At 40.4% G+C, this 13023-nt stretch overlaps 1 protein-coding gene across 2 annotated transcripts; it reads right to left on the reverse strand.

The window, feature by feature from the left end:
* Positions 1-4756: 4756 nt before the first annotated feature.
* On the reverse strand, positions 4757-8206 carry LOC148011691 (uncharacterized). 2 transcript variants are annotated; one of them, XM_087670266.1, is made up of 5 exons: positions 7295-8206; positions 6623-6732; positions 6172-6543; positions 5300-6071; positions 4757-5123 (listed from the first exon to the last, which is right to left on the reverse strand). In XM_087670266.1, exons 1-5 carry the CDS (start codon positions 7509-7511, stop codon positions 4936-4938), a joined length of 1659 nt encoding a protein of 552 aa, XP_087526392.1. In that variant the 5' UTR covers positions 7512-8206; the 3' UTR covers positions 4757-4935. The 2 variants fall into 2 exon arrangements, with proteins under 2 accessions (XP_087526392.1, XP_087526393.1); XM_087670267.1 differs by having other exon boundaries at positions 4981-5217; positions 7295-8203.
* Positions 8207-13023: the final 4817 nt, after the last annotated feature.

Genomic DNA, 13023 nt, shown 5'->3' on the forward strand with positions numbered 1-13023 from the left:
CCTCCAATCCCCACCATCAAAGCACTACAACTCAACCACTAGAAGAGGAGGTATAAGGAGAAGGTTGTGAAAGAGTAGGACACTACCAACTAAGAGAGGAGTTGTATGAGGAATCATAGCCACCACAAAAGAAAAAGAACCATAAACAAGAGGCTAGGAAGAAGCTACAACTGTCACAAAAGGTATGCCTTTATTGCATCTTACCTCAAGCTTTAAAATGTTGATTCACTATCATCTTTGATTGCTTGGAAAGAGTGGTGCATTAACGAGAAGAGTGGAGGAATGGCCACCTGACACCTTGTATCTCCTCTTTCCCATCTTGCTCGCAAGAGAGGAAATAGAGGAAAGATTCAAAGGTGGGGAATGGGCTTAACTGCACCTGCATAATTGTTAAAGCATTTATTAAGGTCAACATTCTTTTAAGTTTTGGCGCATTAAAGTTGGAGCATTTTCTTATTCCAAGTTGTAGTGATCATTGCACATGCCACTCCACTGTGCACTAAACCTAACCTTGTGCACTAGTACACATGCATTGACACATGCATTGGCACACATATTGACACGTGCATCATGTGCACCCATGTGCATGTGCACTTGTGTGCAATTGAGCCTTGCACCCACTACACATCAAGTGCATGTTAAATTGTAGAGTGCTCACAAAGTACTTGGTCTCTCATTGGGTTCCTCTCTCTCCTTTCTCTCATTGGCCATGCATACCCTTTTCATAAGGGGGGATCAATAAGTAGGGAGAGGAATGAACGAGGCGCTCATAAGCACCTTGCATACCACTCTACCATTCATTGTAGCTCTTGCACTTGAACCTTGTACACATAGTACACTTCTATGCACCCATCTCACTTGGGTGCATGTGCCCCTAGACCTTCCACCTCCTTGCGCATGCACATTTGCACTTGTACTCATGTACATATGCACTTAGACCTTGTATGTACACCCTTGTGCATAAGCCTTGTACACCACAATCCACTTGAGCCTTGCACTTGTACTTTGAACCTTAGATCCTTGTATATGGGATCCTTGCACATGCACATAGACCCCTACATATGTACATTAGACCCTTGCATGTCCATGTTAAAAAATACTATAAACAAATTATGTTCAAAGGTTTAATTAAAAACGTTTTTATATGTTCCACAACATGAGTAGGATGCCTCTTTAGAAAACTAAAGAAACGCCTCGTCAAAATTGGAAAGTGGGTAAACGCATCCCCCAATTAAATTGTCCTATGTTTAGGTGGGCCCGGCATTTAGCAAGGTACCTTCTCATATGAAATAGGGATAGACCTTATAATCTTGACCATTCTAGGATCAATGTCTTAGATCAAGCATAGCACTAGCCCCCTAAATACCAACTTCTCCTCCCGGTTCTCTCATTGAACCAAGTGTGGTACTTGCCCACCTTGAGACTTTAATGGCTCCATAATAGTGCCTTAGCTCGATGCTAGTCTAGTGCTAAAGACTGTAGCTATGTCTTTAAGCATCTCAAGTCAATCCTCATGGGTCAAGGTTGAAATGTTTTGCATGCAAGGTAGACCTAAGGGATACATAACCATTTAAGTCTACATGTTCAAAATAAAGCAAGAGTGGTGATGATTAGAATTGGATCCCTAGATAACTTCCTAACTACTAGCCCTTCAAATTAGGATTGGATATGTTTTACCAATATAATCTTGTCCTCTTACTTCAACTCAATGGTCCGCCTTTGTCTCCTCTACACAATCAATAGTTCATGTGCACCTCCTTGACTGACCGTCCTTTTTTTGCATTTTTTGAAGTTCTCTTTTTTTCTTTATTTTTTTCCCCTCCTCTTCCCTTCATATTAAACATCTATTCATCAACAATCTTGACACTAGTACCCAAACTAGATTGAGAGCCAAGTCTAGTATTAGAGGATTACTTGCACTTGCACTTGCAAGTTTGCAACTTAAAAGTAGAGAATGTGATTTTGAAAGACTCACTTGCCAAAGTGCTTACAAGCTTAGCAAAATTAGAGGAAAAGTTGGCAACATAGGTGGCAACAACCAATAAGAATGTTGAAGATGAAATTAAAGAAATAATGGCCAAATTACAAAAGGAAATCGAAACAATGGAGGAGGTAATGCAAGAGGAAGGATAGAAGGAAACAAAAGGAAATCAAAATAATGAAGGAGAGATCAATTAAAGTATGGCAAGCACCATTTTTTCAACAATTAATGAAGCTATATTGCAAAAGATTGCATCCCATGAACATTCACAAGGCCTCCTTGAGAAATAGCATTAAGAAACACAAGAAACTAGTTGATGAAGAGTGCCAAATATTGTTAGAGATATATAGACTAGATTCCAAACTAAAGGCCAATTCTAGAATTAAAAGAGTTCAAGTGGATGGTACCATGAAAAATCCTCCAAGAAACACTCTAAACCACACCAAGTTTTCTTGCTTACATATCTTAAAGATCGACCTCTTCACCATTGGCTTACCTTTATGGTTAACAAGGCAATTCCACACGCTTGAAGGACCTACCTTTGAAGATGCCAGCCAATCGGCTCTCTTTATTTCCCATCTTCTCTTCCCATTGTAGCTCCTTGATAGCTCTTCTCCAACGATTCATCAATGCCTTCATTGGCTCATCGCCCTTCTTTGGTAATTGGTCATTTCACTACTAAGACTTTTATATTCCCATGTGATCATGCCTTACTATCCCCTTGGCACTGCCTTGTTGATCACATGCTAGATATCACGCCCAAGGCTCATCCCCTTGTAAGCACATAAGAATCTTGAATGCAAGTCTTCTAGCTCTATCATCCACTCTCTCTAGTTCCAACCCTCCACTTTTTAATGTCAATGTGATTGTTTCCGAAGAGATTGTATGCCAGCACTCACCATCCCAAAGATCCACCAGAATCTTCTTATCAATTTTTCCAATTTTTCCCATTGCTTCTTGAAGAATGGTGTGATGGCCACCACAAACATAACTGCAGGCATATGGATCTTGTCTACAATAACTAGCCTTCCACCTAACAAAATAGGAAACTTAGAATAACAACTCAGCTTCAGCTGTAGCTTTATTTATCAACCAACCCACATCTTTGGGCTGCCAATATTCCTAGACCTGTTGAAGCACCTAAGGATCTGAGTACTCCCAAACATTGAACACCTTGAAGTAGGCTAGTTGATGAATCCACTCTGGAGGCTCATCCAAGCCAAGAAGTAGCAACTGTCTTGGGCTTCCTGTTCACAGCCCCTGGCACTTGGCAGTACTTGTAGACTTGAAATAGTTTTTCTACATTGGCCCTCTCAGCTCTGACTATATTTGAATTGTCATCTACAAACAATTCTGAGCACATCTATGTGATGCCGTCTCAGAGCAGAAGCCCATGTAATGTAACACTAAGCCCATGTAATACGATACTTCAGACCCTGCAATCCAATGCTTTCAGCAGCAGATCAGCAACAATAGCAAACAAGAGAGGGACCAACAAGCACCCTTGCCTGACCAACCAATTTAAGACAAATGAATGAGACACAACCATTTATGCCAACCTTGGCTGTAGCATTTATAAACAGGAGCAGCCCACAGATTTTTAGAAGCATGATCACTTTATTCATTGTCATACATGTTGAAGACTGGAACTATTGGTGCAAAATGTAAAAATGCAGTTCATTTAAAATTGTCTCACAAGTTAAATTAAAGATTGCAACCACTGCTGCAAAACGTTGAATTTTTACTTAGGAATTGGCTTTAGCTTTTTCTTTTTGAATTTTAAAATATTGCTAAGTAGCAAATCTTCCACATAGCAGCTTTTGGTGTAGTCAGCCTCTCCCCCTACACTACAAGGCCGGAACTAAAGTGTAAAGTGCAACTAACATTGGCCACCCATGCACTCCTAAAAGCTTCAAGGTCTGATCATAATCTTGACAAATGTTCAATGGAAAAAAGTTAGGCATGGATGCAAGAGCTCAATAGCTTGGATGCACTAGACTCTGACTTGTCTGTACATAATGCTGAGGTTTGGTCAATTTTAAGCACATTTGTGTACAACCCAAACACCAGAATGTCAAAATCTGTCTATTAATACCTGAACTTTGCAACCCTACATTGGCTAACACTATGGGGCTAACTCCTCACAAAGATGCCCCAGTAATATCTAATCCACTACCTTTATTTTTTTGTTCATAAATGACCCCCTTTTTGTCCATCGACTTTCTTCTCTTGGGCAATTCATTGGTGCCAAGAATCCTAGTATGATAGCATTTACATTTCAATCATTTAGGACACTAAAAGAACTCTAACAAGCGAGTGAAAACCCCTACTGAGAAGCCTTCCTATTTTTGAGCAGCTATAAAGCCACTTCGTATGCCATTCAAAATGACCATAAAAGTGACTGCTGATTGCGCATGGAGCAGAACCTGCATGCTATGAATTACTCTTCTAGTTAATTGTGTCTTTACTACTGACTTTGCAATACAGCCAGGCAACTGCTAGTACTGTGGTAATTTATTCATATGGAAATAACAAATCAACTATGGTGAAAGTGCCACTGCAAAATTTAGATATGTCACACATCAGAACCACCAAGCCAGAAATCAAACAATGGCCAAAACATCTTCAGAAGCGACTAACCACTGATGTATGTCAAGCTGAGGCCACCGTGAGCATAGACTCGTAAGGTAAGTACTGAAACAAAACTCTTTAAGGGATACAGCAAGTTCTGAGGTTCAACAGCTAGTGCAATATCATGAAACCTTGCAGACAATATCACAACATGCCTTTGTTTTTTCATTACTGAAATAGCTGATACAGTGGAAGTAGCATTTCATGCCATCTTATCCCAAGAAAAAAAGCGTAAAATGCTCCTGCCAGGTTACTACACAGCACTTGAGCTTTTCCATAGTAACCAGCCAGGAAAACTCAAAATTCCTATTTGCTTTTCTGTTTCAAAGTTCAGGACTTTTATCCTGCAGCAGGGCTAAATTGTAGCCCATGTCGCCAGTATTTCCATATAATACATAGCACAATATAAAACATACCGTACAAGCTATGGGCCTTGGCAACCCATCCACAACTGCCTGTTTGAGCTGGAGCCAACTCACTTGAAGCAGCATCCAACAGTTTGCCATTTTGACTGTAAAGATCCACTGTATATCCTCAGTTCATCAGCATTGGCATTAAAACAAGCAACGCAAGCATGGCCAATACATGGACCTCCAACGCCCAAGCTGCAGGGTTCCACAGATGATCAATTATACAGCCAACTACACACCATACACTTCAACTAGATATTGTAACTAATAAGCTCACCTGAAGAGGTGGGAGAAGCAGAAGGGGGATATTTTGATGATGCAGATACAGGAACTTTGATCGATTCACTTGGAGCTTCTGAGGGGCTATTTGATGAAATGGGGGACATAGCAATAGATTTTGCAGGCGAAGATACATGAGCTGGTGACAGTGACAGAAAAGATTTACCTCCAGAAGGTGGTAAACTGGCTGGAGCAGGTGATGGAGGCTTTGAAGGTCTGGGAGCAAATAGATCTGGTGACCCAGGTCTCGATGTTGGAGACACCCCAGGACTTCCAGAATGATCAATAGGGCTTGGAGCCAAGCCTGCTGGATTATTACAATAATCAACATCTGGGTGAGGAGACACATATCTACCTTCTTCAGGTGCAGGTGCTACAGCCGAAGGTGCTCTGGCAACCAGATTATAAGAATGATGATGATGGCGATGGTGATGTGGCAGGTGAACTGTTAGAACTTTTGGAGGTGAAGCTTGATAGGACATTGGCAAGCATCCAGGTGGACCAGCTGGAGCTGGAGAAGGACTTGGGCTGGGAGGTTCTACAGGTTTAAGACTACGCTCAAGATAAGAAGATAATTCAATTTTCTTCACTTTCCCAAATAAGGTGTGGTTGAGTCCAAGGTTCCTTGGAGAAGCGATTATTTCCTGGGCTAGCTGCTTCAGCCTTCGAGGAGGAAGCATGATACCCACAACTGGCAGAATTGAGGTCTGTACAATCAACGGTGACATTGTCGTTGATCCTTCAAGGTTAGTCAGCTGCACAAACAGGCTCTGTACATTCCCATGGCAGAGAGATATTAAAGTCAACATGGCAAACTAGTTAGAAGAAAGAATCTCAGCAGCCCTATTTCAGGGAAGATTTGTTACAAACCTCATTGGCTTTCAATATGATGCCATTAGCCAGCTGCTGCCTGAATTCCGTGAAATGACATGCAATATGTGATAGCGAATTGTGAAGAGTAAAATTGAACAGCACAAGAACTCTAGATAGTGGATATCCTGGTTGTTGTGGTACAACTGTAATTCCACCAGGAAACTGTAACACTTCAAAATGTGCAGCCTTCCCAAATAAATCACTTGATAAAGATAAATTGACAGAATGTTCCATGAAAAGCTCTACAAACGTCTCCTTCAGCAAGCTCAACTCTGCAGGTAGTATTGAGTCATTTGATGGATCAGGTGACACTGCAAACTGTACTTCAGTCCAGTTTGCAGAAAGAGGAATGACAACTGTAACATCCACCTATCATAACACAGACTTGTGTTACTCTCAAATTTCAGATAAAAATATAGCTGCACTGAAACAAGGGTTGTGGATATACCTGGGTGTTAGGAATGCCAATCTCATCCTGCAAGTCGGATTGAAGCTGTGAGAGACTTGCATTTACAAGTGATGCAGGCCTCCGCAGCCTAAAGCTGGCCTGAATGTGAGCTGTCCTTATACAAAACATTGGAAGTAAATCAGCACAGCACATGAGATAGAGCAAAAGCTATCCCTTATCTCACCAGTCAAAACCAAAACCAACCACCCGCCCAAATCATACAGAATTGCAGATGATATAGAATACTTAGATCTACGCAATTGAATATACGGTAAGACTGCTTCAGCAACGGTACTTAAGATGTTTGCAAGTCCCCATTACAAATCTACTCCCAGGAAGTAAATGTAGATTTCTAGATCTTCATATATGCACCCATGAAAAGAAGAAAGAAATGTATATACCAATAGCAGGCAATCCAAACTTGACTACTGGAAGCAGGACAAGTCACATTCACAACAGGACCTTTTGAGAAACACAATATTGACAGTGTCCAAACTCAAGCAAATCTTGCACTCTTAGACTGACAGACCTTAAAAGAGAAGCTGTGTTCTTGTGATCTGTACTTGAGGCATTTGTCTCAAAGGCCATAGTTGCCAGACTAGACACCAATCGACACTGAGTAACAAACAACTACAGAAACCTCAGAGAGTGCACAGAATTAGCCCAACTTACGTTCCCAAGGAGCTGAAGATGGTACATTGGAATGGCTACCGCTTCTTTCATGAAAATAAATTGACAGTGCTGCCAGCACCAGCAGATGGAGACCGAGAACAACTGAAACTATCCACCCACAAGTACATTTCTGGAAGCAACGATGCGAGCTTACTGCACGAGTGTCTGAGTCGGTGACTGCAATAATGGCTCCTTCTTCTCCTTCCAATTTTCCCATGCTGTTGTATAGTCAAGCCTAGCAAGTAGGCAGGTGCATTTTCTCTACATGGCTGGGAGGGGTGACTATGCACGGCAGGATGTAGCATTGGCCTTGGGAGCACGAGCAACGAGCACATGGGGCCTGCGAGCCTGACAATGGAGACCTCCCTGCAACTGCATGAGTCCAACAGGTGGAGGAGAGGAATGCTGTTGGGTCTACTTCTTCCTGACGAAGCCTGCGCACAGCGAAACCCTGACAATGTCGAAACCCTAGATAAGTTCGAGTGCGTCACCTGATAATGTCGAAACCCTAGATTAGTTCAAGCTCGTGTCTGTGCGGGGCAAAAGGCGGCAGGAGGTCACATTCTCGGGGCGGATCTATGCGGGAGGAAGGGGCAGCTCGAGGAGGGCAGAATGGAGGCCGCGGGGGGCGTTTTGTGCATATCTGGCAGATCTGGGGCTCCCTCTGTAGAGGGAATTAAAGAACCAGGAAAACTATGGAGGAAGGAGAGGAAGCTCCCCTGTTTCTTTCTTCTTCTGCTGCGTTAAAAGGGGACACTGAGGCTGCAGGTGCGGACAGCGAAGCGAGGCAAACGGGTCGTCACCGCCATGGCCAGACAACAATAGAGCCCTGAAACTTGGGAGAGGGTAAAGCAGGATAAAAAGGAAGGAGAGAGAGGGAGAGAGGTGAGTATCATCATGTTAGTATAATAGTAGTAGTACCTAATAAGAAGCAAAAGGAAAGGAAAAAGGGAAAGGGGGCAGCAAGGGAGGAGGGTAGTGAGTGGTCACTTACAACTCCCTTTGGACACTTTACCACCTTCACCTCACATGCTCTCTCTCTCTCTCTCTCATTGATTTTTAAATTTTGAATCCACCCACTTACAAACCTCAAAAAAATATGTCAATATATAACATAGCATCTCCATCTTCATAGGCCTTTTGCACACGTTCATTGATCTTCTATCTTTCACCCACATTATCCAAATATAAGCATATTAATCTCTAACTTTGTACAAACCTTGTGAAATCTGTGTGGCTAGGGCAACAATACATGGAAAGGTAGAGCTTTCTCCTCACATGTGGAACCACTCTTCAACATGTTCCCACTTATGAATCCCCGTCTCTCAAACTCCATCAAAGTCGCCAGCACCGCCTATCCCTTATTGCAATAGGCTAAGTATGTGGTGACTCCATTGCTCCTTATTGTGATAGGCTAGGTATGTGGTAGATCTATTACTCCCTTTCTCAAACTCCATCAAAGTGATGAAGAGCACATGGCCCTTATTGTAACAAGCTAGGTATGTGGTAGCTACTAGTAAGGGACGGGTCTACACAAGACTACCATATAACTAACATGTTACAGAGGGTGGCCTTGCCAACCACATTAACAAGTTAGGTATGTGGTAGCTCCCTTGTAAGAGCTCTTGTTGTCAATACTATGACATGGGAATAGCATAGAGTTTCTACCATGAAATGCCTAAAACTTCTTATGTATATGTCTAAATGCATCTTGAGATTTCCCCACCACATAAACCCTCTCCTCCTCCTCCTCCTCCTCTTCCCCTCTCTCTCTCTCTCTCTCTCTCTCTCTCTCTCTCTCTCCCTCTCTCTCTCTCTCTCTCTCTCTCTCTCTCTCTCTCTCAAACACACATCAAACCACAACTCTTTAGAGAAAGGGGAACAAGAAAAGGCATGCACAACAAGGGAAAATGGTATATCAAGGCATATTCCCTCTCTTTGCAATTTTCATCCGCTTCTCATGGGGTGTGTTCATGCCACATTCTACCTTACAAGTGACTAGCACTTTTTCAAGTTGCATCCCAAAGGAAAGTGGTAGTTTACTAAAATGCACTTGAAAAAGGCTAGGTGTGGAGAAAGCCTGCCCAAAAAATAGGTGTTTTAAAATTAGGACTACCATGGTTGGAAGGATCGAGTCTTTAGAGAAATTGGACAAAAATGTTCTTTCTTTACCATGACATGGATAGAAATTAGTGAAACCACTAGGTTATTATTATTGCAATTGACAACAAACTTGGAGATGGTGTGGGAAAGAGGACATATAGGCTGAGTACTTTCTCCCACTAATGATTTCTAAATTACTTGGTCTTAGAGAAGAATAAGCATTTCGAATGGAGGACAAAGTATCGATAAGAATAGATAGTGTTCTTTTTAGAAAGAGACTTAAATGCCTATACAACAAATGCTTCTTATTAAATTCTCATTTTCAAGGCAACAAACATCCTAAATGATGGCTTGTGTCAATAATCTTCTCCTAAGTATCTTTACATAACTCTCACTGTTGGAAATCAGGTGTGATGGCAACCTTGCCTCTCCCTACCCCCCAATCCAAGACCCACCATATTAGTACCCTTTGTGACAAGCAAAACCTCACCAAGGGTTTTATTTGATGTTGTGTGATATGAAGAACCCATTAGCCCAATGCTCTTGATGACAAGCCAGCATCATTGTCGATATTATTTACTACTATTGCTTGCTTGCAATAAACAATACCACACGATGTTTAACACCATCCTTAGATTTAAGAGTGCATGCATGCATGTGTGTCTATGTGAATTAGTTGGAGTGTTTGAACTTGAAAGAAAGGGCTACAACTCAAACGTTGGCTACACTTGTTAACTCTTTTAGAGTAGGCTTGTAAGAATTTTATTACAGAAGGCATTAACTCTATGTGGATAATGTGAAGATGCCTTATTAAGAGGTAGATTGTCTATGTAGATGACTTATAGGAACTTGTTTACCCTTTTTTTGCCAATTAAACTACAATAAACATGTATTTTCTAGTATGCACATGTTGTCAAGATGCAACTTGTGTTTCATAACAAAATACACTTTAATATACTAGCATTGATTGAAATTCTAAAATACCAGTTGAACTCTTTCGTGCTCTTAATATAAAGTGTAATATCTCTAAGAATTCTAGTTATAAAATAATAAATTCATTTTCAAGTTGGGTAACTTATCATTCTATTGACCTATATTTATTTATGTACCTAGATTTTCCCTAACTTGAAAATAGAAAGTTACCCAATTGATCAAGATGACCCATCTTTAGAATGAGACCATCACCCACTTATTGGCCAACTCACCTTCAAATCTTAGTTTTCCATATATAGTTTATGTCACATTTTATGACATGTAAAAACACTCACATTTTAAAGGTTCAACCCAATCACCAAAATAAGGGGAAACATAAAGCAATACTTAGATCCAAACCAATCATCAACCTCATCCAAGGTCCTTAATTCTCATATCCAAACTAAGTCGCCAACTCAAAATTGGAGCTTTATTTCCATCATTTCTAAAATAGGACTTCTAATAAAGTAATCACGATCTCACACTGGTTAGCAAACTACACTCTACCAATATCATATAACTAATTTACTAGGGCATAACCCCCTCTAAGCTCCCCCTATTCCTTAAGTGTAATGTCTATAATACTTGTTGGGTTATCTTCGCTACTTCACTTTCACCCTTGGATACCAAGCAACATGTAACCATCATCGCTTTTGGGTGATCTAAAAGTAGCTTGGGACACCAATTGTCTTTTTAATTATTTCCCTCATTTGGCTATGCATGCACTAGATGAGATATCAAATCCTTAGCTTATTCACAAGCCATAAACAATAAATAACTATAGTAAAAACAATCTCCTTACACTTTAATTCCAATATTTTCAACAAGATAAGCATTTGTGAAACATTTTATTTTATTTTCATATTTTTTGAATAACCTTTGCATGCTTTCCACATCTCCTTTTCATGCCTTTTTATTGTTCCTTTTTATAGGTTGGTAATCTCATCTTTCGTATTCTTTCTACTAGACAATTAGATTGATTTGTTCAAAAAAAAAGAATTGTGAAAAATCCAAAACTCAACTTCTTCTCTCATGCTTGGGTGATTGGTAATTATATCATTAGCTTCGTGCAACTCAATGGTTTGGTCATACATCTCTTGTGATGATTTGGGTGTGCACTAGCAATCACTTTCCTCATGTTGTCTTATTGGAATCATAATGTCTAACGTGAGTAACAAATGTAGAAAATTAAAGCTAAGTGATCCTAAATTCATTATAGGAAAGATAATGGGTAAAATTGGAGAGAGTTTGGCACAAAAATTGAAAGAAAGCATAAAAGAGTGAATGTGCTAAAATCCACAATGACCTATCAAGAGAGAGGTTGCAAAAGTAGGAAAGATAATCTATAACAATGTGAAAAAATCATAAGGGCTCACCAAAAGAGAGGGTTGCAATATTAGGAACTTGAATGTTGCAGTTGTTAAGTTACATTTCTTACATGTAATTGTAATGTGCCCATCTAATGAACCCTTTACGGCACAAATTGGGTAGCCCATCAAGAGGTAGTCCTAGGTGATGCCATCAAGAACTCCCTTGGAATATCACATACCTTGTTGCTTAGGCTTGCTTGATTCTACCTCGTAGGGGAGGCTTTGCTCCATAGCCACGAGGATTGACCTAAACATTATCTTCTTTTAGCTATACTACAAGAACCGAGCAGAAAAAGAGAGATTGAGAGCAATAGAGAGCAATGTAGACATTGAGAAAGATAGGTGGGAGAGAGAGAGAGGAGGAGGAGGAGGAGGAGGAGGAGGAGAGGAAGAAGAGATATGTACCACTACTCTCTCTTCTCCTTATGCTTATGCTTGAGAAGGAAGGGTTTCCAAATCCACATCCACTTTGAGAGTACAATATTTGCCAATCTAGCACCAAAGGGCACACTACCCCTTTTCACCATCAACAACAAGGCCTTGATAAAGGTCAATTTTGAAAGGAGTTCAAGGACCAAAGTATGTGAAGTCAAAGCGTAGGGAGATGGACAATGATGGCACCCAAGAGGAGAATCCAATCGACCTTGTGAAGGTCAATATCCACCTCTTTTGTGGATACAACTGTGATAAAACCCACCTCAAGTAAGGACCTCCAAGTGTTGTCAATTTGATTAATATCTCTAACTTGCAAAAAGAAAAATCCTTAAGGATCATAAATGAGTTTAGACTTAGACTTGAGTTTCTTAAGTTATGCTTGTTTGCACTCATAAAAAGATATTTTTAGAACTCATTGAATAAGACCTAGGGCTTACTTGGAATAATCCATAGGGAGATTAGAATCTACAGGGTTACCTAGGATTGCAAACCCTAATCTAGCCCAATGTGATCCTTGTATTGAGGAAAATTATAGCTAAACCAAATTGAAACTAAACATCCTCAATCCTAGGGAGTAGAAACCCTATGAGCCTAAGAATTTGTTGTTAGAACAACTAGAAGCATAAGTTAAACAACTATAGTAAGTGTGCCCTCAAGTGCAAACCCTAAGGATTTTAAGTATTGAGTCTCATCGGATTGTTGTACTCTTGAGAAGAGGGATATGATTTGACATACCCTTGTAAAAGCATGGTTCAAGTGCTTTGGAAGGGTTATTAAACCATATATTGAGTTGTTGTTAAAAATCTATATAAGGTAACTAGAGGTAAAAACTTAGACTCTAAAATCATT

The sequence above is a fragment of the Lygodium microphyllum genome, chromosome 28 (assembly GCF_053477565.2).
Source record: "Lygodium microphyllum isolate KBCC chromosome 28, Lygodium_microphyllum_v1.1.10, whole genome shotgun sequence".
NCBI classification, from domain to species: Eukaryota; Viridiplantae; Streptophyta; class Polypodiopsida; order Schizaeales; family Lygodiaceae; genus Lygodium; species Lygodium microphyllum.

Coding starts and splice junctions, on each gene's coding strand:
- LOC148011691 (XM_087670266.1), bottom strand. CDS start 7,511: ATGGGAAAATTGGAAGGAGAAGAAGGAGCCATTATTGCAGTCACCGAC. Junction 6,072..6,171: donor TCATATTGAAAGCCAATGAG/GTTTGTAACAAA, acceptor GGGAATGTACAG/AGCCTGTTTGTGCAGCTGAC. Junction 5,124..5,299: donor TGCTTCTCCCACCTCTTCAG/GTGAGCTTATTA, acceptor GGATCTTTACAG/TCAAAATGGCAAACTGTTGG.